The 9835-nt window shown below is 46.2% G+C and overlaps 1 protein-coding gene across 1 annotated transcript; it reads right to left on the bottom strand.

Moving 5' to 3' along the window:
* Positions 1-565: 565 nt before the first annotated feature.
* Positions 566-7928, bottom strand: LOC135538637 (methionine--tRNA ligase, cytoplasmic-like). The gene is made up of 5 exons (XM_064964508.1): positions 7876-7928; positions 6399-6477; positions 4256-4387; positions 1642-1717; positions 566-806 (listed from the first exon to the last, which is right to left on the bottom strand). Exons 1-5 carry the CDS (start codon positions 7926-7928, stop codon positions 586-588), a joined length of 561 nt encoding a protein of 186 aa, XP_064820580.1. The 3' UTR covers positions 566-585.
* Positions 7929-9835: the final 1907 nt, after the last annotated feature.

Below are 9835 nucleotides of genomic sequence, written 5' to 3'. Positions count from 1 at the left end.
GAGAGATGGAGAGATATGGAGAGAGGTGGAGCGATATGGAGAGGTGGAGAGATATGGAGAAGTGGAGAGAGGTGGAGAGATATGGAGAGAGGTGGAGCGATATGGAGAGGTGGAGAGATATGGAGACAGGTGGAGAGATATGGAGAGAGAGAGGTGGAGAGAGGTGCAGAGAGGGAGCGAGGTGGAGAGAGGTGAAAGAGAGAGAGAGGTGCAGAGAGGGAGTGAGGTGGAGAGAGAGAGGTGGAGAGAGAGAGAGGTGGAGAGAAGTGCAGAGAGGGAGCGAGGTAGAGAGAGGTGCAGAGAGGGAGCGAGGTGGAGAGAGCGAGAGAGAGAGAGAGCATAGGACTAGGGGTGGATTTGAAGTGTGGCTACTCTCTCACCTCCTCTCTATGTATTACCGGCCAAAGAGGACCACAACGGAAAAAAGGCTTTGAGTTAATGACAATAACATTAGCAGTGTGAATTGTGTATCCAAATAAAATGTTACATGTCCAAAGTATACCATTTACAACCTCAAACATGCTATAAAACAGTTCCCTTGTATAATCAATTGTTGTAACCCAGCATTGATGTTAAAACAAAACACTAAAATGTATAAATTTTTTTTACCTCAGGGCTGTTGCATGGCTGTGTGCCTCTACCCTGAACCTGTCCCTGACCATGGTGTGTGGTGGTTGGCTGTCTCTGCAGGTAGGTCTTCAGAGACTCCGCCTTCAGTCCCTTCCCCTGAAGTGCAGTCTGGGATGCAGACACACAGGCTGCCAACATGCCCACACGCTCAAACCAGAGCTGCAGCGTCTGATTACCTACAGTGAAAGGCCAAGAGGAGCGGACGCCACGGTCAAACACATATACTGACAGAAGTTGATGTAAAGTACTACTTAAGTCTGTTTTTTTTTGGGGGGGGGGGGGGGGGGTAATCTGTACTTTACTATTTATATTTTTGACAACTTTCACTTCACTTACAATCCTAAAGAAAAGAATGTACTATTTAATCAATACATTTTCCACCGACACACAAACGTACTCGTTACATTTTAAATGCTTAGCAGGACAGGAAAACAGTCCAATTCATACACTTATGTTGGGCCGGCAGGAAGCCTAGTGGTTCGAGCGTTGGACTAGTAACTGAAAGGTTGCTGGATCGAATCCCCGAGCTGACAATGTAAAAATCTGTCGTTCTGCCCCTGAACAAGGCAGTTAACCCACTGTTTCCCGGTAGGCCGTCATTGAAAATAAAAATGTGTTCTTAACCGACTTGCCTCGTTAAATAAAATACAACAACAAAACAAAAATCAAAAGAACATGCCTCTGATCTGACAGACTCACTAAACACACATGCTTCATTTGTAAATGGTGTCAGTGTTGGAGTGTCCCCCAGGCTATAAAACTACAACAAGAAAACAGGTGCCATCTGGTTTGCTTAATATAACACTTTTGAAATTATTTACGCTTTTACTTTTAATTCATTTGAAACCAAATACTTTTACTCAAGTAGTATTTTACTGGGCGACTTTCACTTGAAATCATTTTCTATGAAGTATCTTCACTTTTACTCAAATATGACAATTGGGTACTTTTTCCACCACTGTATAAACACCTAAACCAGATCAAATTTAAAAACAACAACATATCACTCACCTGATACCAGACTGCTGTCAGACAGGATAGGGTAGAGAGCTGCCCACAGAACCACATCTGCCACAGAAACCATCTCCTAAAACACACAGCCCAGTTTAATCACTCACATGTTTTCAGAAAGACCTTTTCACAACAACTACTGTCAGTAATCATTTTACGGTAACGTACAAGCAGAAGTTAATTACATTATATTTGACATTCATGTGTTTCCCAATCGGATTTAACGGTGTGTGTTGAGCTGTGTTGTAAAGGTGTGTGTGTGTGTGTGTTGTGAAGGTGTGTGTGTGTTGTGAAGGTGTGTGTGTGTTGTGAAGGTGTGTGTGTGTTGTGAAGGTGTGTGTGTGTTGTGAAGGTGTGTGTGTGTTGTGAAGGTGTGTGTGTGTGTTGTGAAGGTGTGTGTGTGTTGTGAAGGTGTGTGTGTGTTGTGAAGGTGTGTGTGTGTTGTGAAGGTGTGAGTGTTGTGAAGGTGTGAGTGTTGTGAAGGTGTGTGTGTGTTGTGAAGGTGTGTGTGTTGTGAAGGTGTGTGTTGTGAAGGTGTGTGTGTTGTGAAGGTGTGTGTGTGTTGTGAAGGTGTGTGTGTGTTGTGAAGGTGTGTGTGTGTTGTGAAGGTGTGTGTGTGTTGTGAAGGTGTGTGTGTGTTGTGAAGGTGTGTGTGTGTTGTGAAGGTGTGAGTGTTGTGAAGGTGTGAGTGTTGTGAAGGTGTGTGTGTGTTGTGAAGGTGTGTGTGTTGTGAAGGTGTGTGTGTTGTGAGTGTGTGTGTGTTGTGAAGGTGTGTGTGTGTTGTGAAGGTGTGTGTGTGTTGTGAAGGTGTGTGTGTGTTGTGAAAGTGTGTGTGTGTTGTGAAGGTGTGTGTATGTTGTGAAGGTGTGTGTGTGTTGTGAAGATGTGAGTGTTGTGAAGGTGTGTGTGTTGTGAAGGTGTGAGTGTTGTGAAGATGTGAGTGTTGTGAAGGTGTGTGTGTTGTGAAGGTGTGTGTTGTGAAGGTGTGTGTGTGTTGTGAAGAGTGTGTTGTGTTGTAAAGGTGTGTGTGTTGTGAAGGTGTGTGTGTGTGTTGAAGTGTGTGTGTGTTGTGAAGGTGTGTGTGTGTTGTGAAGGTGTGTGTGTGTTTGTGAAGGTGTGTGTGTGTTTGTGAAGGTGTGTGTTGTTGTGAAGGTATGTGTGTTGTGAAAGGTGTGTGTTGTTGTGAAAGGTGTGTGTGTTGTGAAGGTGTGTGTTGTGAAGGTGTGTGTGTTGTGAAGATGTGTGTGTGTTGTGAAGGTGTGTGTGTTGTGTTGTTGTGAAAGGTGTGTGTGTTGTGAAGGTGTGTGTGTTTGTGAAGGTGTGTGTGTTGTGAAGGTGTGTGTGTGTTGTGAAAGGTGTGTGTGTGTTGTGAAGGTGTGTGTGTTGTGAAGGTGTGTGTGTTGTGAAGGTGTGTGTGTTGTGAAGGTGTGTGTGTTGTGAAGGTGTGTGTGTGTTGTGAAGGTGTGTGTGTGTTGTGAAGGTGTGTGTGTGTGTTGTGAAGGTGTGTGTGTTGTGAAGGTGTGTGTGTTGTGAAGGTGTGTGTGTTGTGAAGGTGTGTGTGTTGTGAAAGGTGTGTGTGTGTTGTGAAGGTGTGTGTGTTGTGAAGAGTGTGTGTGTTGTGAAGAGTGTGTGTGTTGTGAAGGTGTGAGTGTTGTGAGAGTGTGTGTGTGTGTTGTGAAAGGTGTGGAGTGTTGTGAAGGTGTGTGTGTTGTGAAATTGTGTGTGTGTTGTGAAGGTGTGTGTGTTGTGAAGGTGTGTGTGTTGTGAAGGTGTGTGAGTGTTGTGAAGGTGTGTGTGTGTTGTGAAGGTGTGTGTGTTGTGAAGGTGTGTGTGTTGTGAAGGTGTGTGTGTGTTGTGACGGTGTGTGTGTTGTGAAGAGTGTGTGTGTTGTGAAAGGTGTGTGTGTTGTGAAGGTGTGTGTGTGTGTGAAAGGTGTGTGTGTTGTGAAGGTGTGTGTGTGTTGTGAAGGTGTGTGTGTTGTGAAGGTGTGTGTGTTGTGAAGGTGTGTGTGTTGTGAAAGGTGTGTATTATTTGTGAAAGGTGTGTGTTGTGAAGGTGTGTGTGTGTTGTGAAAGGTGTGTGTTGTGAAGGTGTGTGTGTTGTGAAGGTGTGTGTGTTGTAGAAGGTGTGTGTGTTGTGAAGGTGTGTGTTGTGTTGTAAAGGTGTGTGTGTTGTGAAGGTGTGTGTGTTGTGAAGGTGTGTGTGTGTTGTGAAGGTGTGTGTTGTGAAAGGTGTGTGTGTGTTGTGAAGGTGTGTGTGTGTTGTGAAGGTGTGTGTGTTGTGAAGGTATGTGTGTTGTGGTTAATTGTTGTGAAGGTGTGCGTGAAGGTGTGTGTGTTGTGAAGGTGTGTGTGTTGTGAAGATGTGAGTGTTGTGAAGGTGTGTGTGTTGTGTTGTAAAGGTGTGTGTTGTGAAGGTGTGTGTGTTGTGAAGGTGTGTGTGTTGTGAAGGTGTGTGTGTGTGTTGTGAAGGTGTGTGTGTTGTGAAGGTGTGTGTGTTGTGAAGGTGTGAGTGTTGTGAAGGTGTGTGTGTTGTGAAGGTGTGTGTGTTGTGAAGGTGTGTGTGTGTTGTGAAGGTGTGTGTGTGTTGTGAAGGTGTGTGTGTGTTGCCGTACAGCAGTGAGGAACAGCGTGGTCCTCTTGCTCAGACTCTGGTCCAGGTAGCTGAGAGGTCCCTGTAGAACCCTAATGGTTTCTGCTCCTTTTCCCTGCAGCACCACCATGTGGAGTGCCTGCATCACTGCAGGCTGGAGACAAGAATAACTTTTACATTTACATTTAAGTCATTTAGCAGACGCTCTTATCCAGAGCGACTTACAAATTGGTGAATTCACCTTCTGACATCAGTGGAACAGCCACTTTACAATAGTGCATCTAAATCATTTAAGGGGGGGGGGGTGAGAAGGATTGCTTTATCCTATCCTAGGTATTCCTTGAAGAGGTGGGGATTCATATTATATAATAGAACATAAAACAAACACCTGTACAGCACAGAACGGCAGGGTAGCCTAGTGGTTAGAGCGTTGGCCTAGTAACCGGAAGGTTGCAAGTTCAAACCCCCGAGCTGACAAGGTACAAATCTGTCGTTCTGCCACTGAACAAGGCAGTTAACCCACTGTTCTTAGGCCGTCATTGAAAATAAGAATTTGTTCTTAACTGAATTGCCTAGTTCAATAAAGGTTAAACAAAATATTTTAAAAAGAACACGCGTTCGGGCCTCTGGAAGTGGCTCAGCGGTCTAAGGCATAGCATCGCAGTGTTTGAGGCGTCACTACAGAGCCGGGTTCGACCCCGGGCTGTGTCGCGACCGGGAGACCAATGAGGAGGCGCAAAATTGTCCATGTCAGGGGAGGGTTTGGCCGTCCAGGATGTCCTTTTCCCATCGCGCTCTAGCAACTCCAACACGGTCGCCAGGAGTATGGCGTTTCCTCAGAGACATTGGTGCGGCTGGCTTCCGGGTTAAGCGAGCAGTGTGTCAAGAAGCAGTGTGGCCTGGCACGGTTGTGTTTACGGAGGACACACAGCTCTCAAACTTCGCCTCTCCCATTCGGGAGTTAAAGACTGAAACAACCAATTGGATATCACGAAATTTGGGGAGAAAAAGGGGGTACAAAATAAAAAATAAAATAAAGATTAAAACAGAACGTGATTTGATTTGTTCAATTAATATACATGGCATCTTATTGTACACTTCCAGGAAGTGACTATAGACGGGAGCATCGTGGCTGATGATTTCCAGGAAGTGACTATGGATGGGAGCATCGTGGCTGACGATTTCCAGGAAGTGACTACGGATGGGAGCATCGTGGCTGATGATTTCCAGGAAGTGACTATGGATGGGAGCATCGTGGCTGATGATTTCCAGGAAGTGACTATGGATGGGAGCATCGTGGCTGACGATTTCCAGGAAGTGACTATGGATGGGAGCACCGTGGCTGATGATTTCCAGGAAGTGACTATAGACGGGAGCACCGTGGCTGATGATTTCCAGGAAGTGACTATGGATGGGAGCATCGTGGCTGATGATTTCCAGGAAGTGACTATAGACGGGAGCACCGTGGCTGATGATTTCCAGGAAGTGACTACGGATGGGAGCATCGTTGCTGATGATTTCCAGGAAGTGACTATGGATGGGAGCATCGTGGCTGACGATTTCCAGGAAGTCAAAATGGATGGGAGCATCGTGGCTGATGATTTCCAGGAAGTGACTATAGACGGGAGCACCGTGGCTGATGATTTCCAGGAAGTGACTATGGATGGGAGCATCGTGGCTGATGATTTCCAGGAAGTGACTACGGATGGGAGCATCGTGGCTGATGATTTCCAGGAAGTGACTACGGATGGGAGCATCGTGGCTGATGATTTCCAGGAAGTGACTACGGATGGGAGCATCGTGGCTGATGATTTCCAGGAAGTGACTATGGATGGGAGCATCGAGGCTGATGATTTCCAGGAAGTGACTATGGATGGGAGCATCGTGGCTGATGATTTCCAGGAAGTGACTATGGATGGGAGCATCGTGGCTGATGATTTCCAGGAAGTGACTACGGATGGGAGCATCGTGGCTGATGATTTCCAGGAAGTGACTACGGATGGGAGCATCGTGGCTGATGATTTCCAGGAAGTGACTACGGATGGGAGCATCGTGGCTGATGATTTCCAGGAAGTGACTATGGATGGGAGCATCGTGGCTGATGATTTCCAGGAAGTGACTACGGATGGGAGCATCGTGGCTGATGATTTATCAGACATTCTTACCTGTAGTTCTGTAGCTTCCCATTCCAGCCACTGGTTGACGATATCACTGGATTCCTGTCCATTCAGCTCTATCAGGTACCTAAGGACACATGGATTAAAAGACTGGATGACTGAGGAACCTCTACAACGACACAGACCAGGTAATCACACAGCTAGCTACAGCATTAAATCAGTTGGCTTAACGACGACACAGATAATATACAGTTGGCTGGGTTTTCCGTGCATCGGCAGGACAGAACAGCTACGTCCGTTAAGACGAGGGGTACGGGTGTGTGTCTATTTGTCAATGACTGCTGGTGCGCGATGTCTAGTATTAAGGAAGTTTCGAGGTATTGCTCACCTGAGGTAGAGTATATCATGATAAGCAGTAGACCACACTATCTACCAAGAGAGTTTTCATCTATGTTATTCGTAGCCGTTTATTTACCACCACAAACTGATGCTGGCACTAAGACCTCACTCAACCAGCTGTATAAGGCCATAAGCAAACAAGACAATGCTCATCCAGAAGCGGCGCTCCTAGTGGCCGGGGACTTTAATGCAGGCAAACTTAAATCAGTTTTACCTCATTTCTACCAGCATGTTACATGTGCAACCAGAGGAAGAAAAAAACCCACCTTTACTCCACACACAGAGATGAGTACAAAGCTCTCCCTCGCCCTCCATTGAACAAATCTGACCATAACTCTATCCTCCCGATTCCTGCTTACAAGCAAAAACTAAAGCAGGAAGTACCAGTGAATTGCTCAATACTTGAAGTGGTCAGATGACACGGATGCTACGGTACAGGACTGTTTTGCTAGCACAGACTGGAATATGTTCCGGGATTCATCCAATGGCATTGAAGAGTATACCACCTCAGTCACCGGCTCCATCAATAAGTGCATCGACGTCATCCCCACAGTGACCGTACGTACATATCCCAACCAGAAGCCATGGATTACATGCAACTTCCGCACCAAGCTAAAGGCTAGAGCTTCCGCTTTTAAGGAGCCGGACACTAATCCGGAATCTTATAAGAAATCTTACAATGCCCTCAGACGCACCATCAAACAGACAAAGCCTCAATACAGGTCTAAGACTGAATCCTACTACACCGGCTCTGATGTTCGTCTTATGTGGCAGGGCTTGCAAACTATTACGGGCTACAAAGGGAAACGGGCTACCAGACGGGCTAAATGCCTTTTATGCTCGCTTCGAGACAAGCAACACTAAAGCATGCATATGAGAGCACCAGCTGTTCCGGACAACTGTGTGATCACGCTCTCTGTAGCTGATGTGAGCAAGACATTTAAAGACGTCAACATTCACAGGGCCTAGATGGATTACCAGGACGTGTCCTCAAAGCATGCATGGACCAACTGGCATGTGACTCCACTGACATTTTCAACCTCTCTCTGACCAAGTCTGTGATACCTACGTTTCAGGCAGACCACAATAGTCCCTGTACCCAAGAAAGTGAAGGTAACCTGATTACCGTCCCTTAGCATTCACGTCGGTAGCCATGAAGTACTTTGAAAGGCTGGTCATGGCTCATATCAACGCCATCATCCCGGAAACCCTATACCCACTCCAATTCACATGACGCAATTTCAATCGCACTCAACACTGCCTTTTGTCCATGTGGACAAAAGGAACACCTACGTGAGAATGCTGTTCATTGACTACAGCTCAACATTCAACACCAACGTGCCCACAAAGCTCATCACTAAGCTAAGGACCCTGGGACTAAAAACCTTCCTCTGCAACTGGATTCTGGGCATCCTGACGGGCCAACCCCAGATGGTAAGGGTAGGCAAGAACACATCTGTCATGCTGATCCTCAACACGGGGGCCCCTCAGGGGTGTGTGCTCAGTCCCCTCCTGTACTCCCTGTTCACCCACGACTACGTGGCCAAGCACGACTCCAACACCATCATTTGTTTCCTTACGTCAAAACGGTGGTAGGCCTGATCACAAACAACGATGAGACAGCCTACAGGTAGGTGGTCAGAGACCTGGTAGTGTGGTGCCAGGACAACAACCTCTCCCTCAACGTGAGCAAGACAAAGGAGTTGATCGTGGACTATAGGAAAAGGAGGGCCGAACACGCCCCCCTTATCATCGACAGGGCTGTAGTGGAGAGGGTCAAGAGTTTTAAATTCCTTGGTGTCCACATCACCAAGAAAATATCATGGTCCAAAAAAGAAAGTTGTAAAAAGGGCACAACAACGCCTTTCCCCCTCGGGAGACTGAAAAGATTTGGCATGGGTCCCCAGATCCTCAAAAAGTTCTACAGCTGCACAATCGACAGCATCCTGGCCGGTTGCATCACAGCCTGGTGTGGCAACTGCTCGGCATCTGACCGTAAGGCGCTACAGAGGGTTTTGCGAATGGCCCAGTACATCGCTGGGGCCAACCTTTCTGCCATCCAGGACCTCTATACCAGGCGGTGTCAGAGGAAAGCCCAAAAGACTCCAGTCACCCAAGTCATAGACTGTTCACTCTGCTACCCCACGACAAGTGGTACCGTAGTGCCAAGTCTAGGTCCAAAAGGCTCCACAACAGCTTCTACCCCCAAGCCATAATGCCATACTGCTGAACAACTAATCAAAAAGGCCACCTGGACTATTAATATTGACCCCCCCTTTGTTTCTACACTGCTGCTACTCGCTGTTCATTATCCATCTCGTCACTTTACCCCTACCTATGTGTAAAAATGATCTCCACTAACCTGTACTCCCTGCACATTGACTTGGTACCGGTACCCCCTGTATATAGCCTCGTTATTACTTTTTTATTGTGTTACTTTTATATAAAAAATTACTTTTGTAAAATGTTATTTCTTGAACTGCACTGTTGATTAAGGGCTTGTCAGTAAGCATTTCACTGTAAGGTCTACTACACCTGTTGTATTCAGCATTTCACTGTAAGGTCTACTACACCTGTTGTATTCAGCATTTCACTGTAAGGTCTACTACACCTGTTGTATTCAGCATTTCACTGTAAGGTCTACTACACCTGTTGTATTCAGCATTTCACTGTAAGGTCTACTACACCTGTTGTATTCAGCATTTCACTGTAAGGTCTACTACACCTGTTGTATTCAGCATTTCACTGTGAGGTCTACTACACCTGTTGTATTCAGCATTTCACTGTGAGGTCTACTACACCTGTTGTATTCAGCATTTCACTGTGAGGTCTACTACACCTGTTGTATTCAGCATTTCACTGTAAGGTCTACTACACCTGTTGTATTCAGCATTTCACTGTAAGGTCTACTACACCTGTTGTATTCAGCATTTCACTGTAAGGTCTACTACACCTGTTGTATTCAGCATTTCACTGTAAGGTCTACTACACCTGTTGTATTCAGCATTTCACTGTAAGGTCTACTACACCTGTTGTATTCAGCATTTCACTGTAAGGTCTACTACACCTGTTGTATTCAGCATTTC

Source organism: Oncorhynchus masou, unplaced genomic scaffold (genome assembly GCF_036934945.1).
Source record: "Oncorhynchus masou masou isolate Uvic2021 unplaced genomic scaffold, UVic_Omas_1.1 unplaced_scaffold_9984, whole genome shotgun sequence".
Classification (NCBI taxonomy): Eukaryota; Metazoa; Chordata; class Actinopteri; order Salmoniformes; family Salmonidae; genus Oncorhynchus; species Oncorhynchus masou.
Note: the sequence above shows the minus strand (reverse complement) of the source record. Positions and strands in the feature narration are given on the sequence as shown.

Coding starts and splice junctions, on each gene's coding strand:
- LOC135538637 (XM_064964508.1), bottom strand. CDS start 7,928: ATGACCAGCCTTTCAAAGTACTTCATGGCTACCGACGTGAATGCTAAG. Junction 1,718..4,255: donor CCACGCTGTTCCTCACTGCT/GTACGGCAACAC, acceptor TGTGTGTTTTAG/GAGATGGTTTCTGTGGCAGA. Junction 807..1,641: donor TGACAGCAGTCTGGTATCAG/GTGAGTGATATG, acceptor CTTTCACTGTAG/GTAATCAGACGCTGCAGCTC.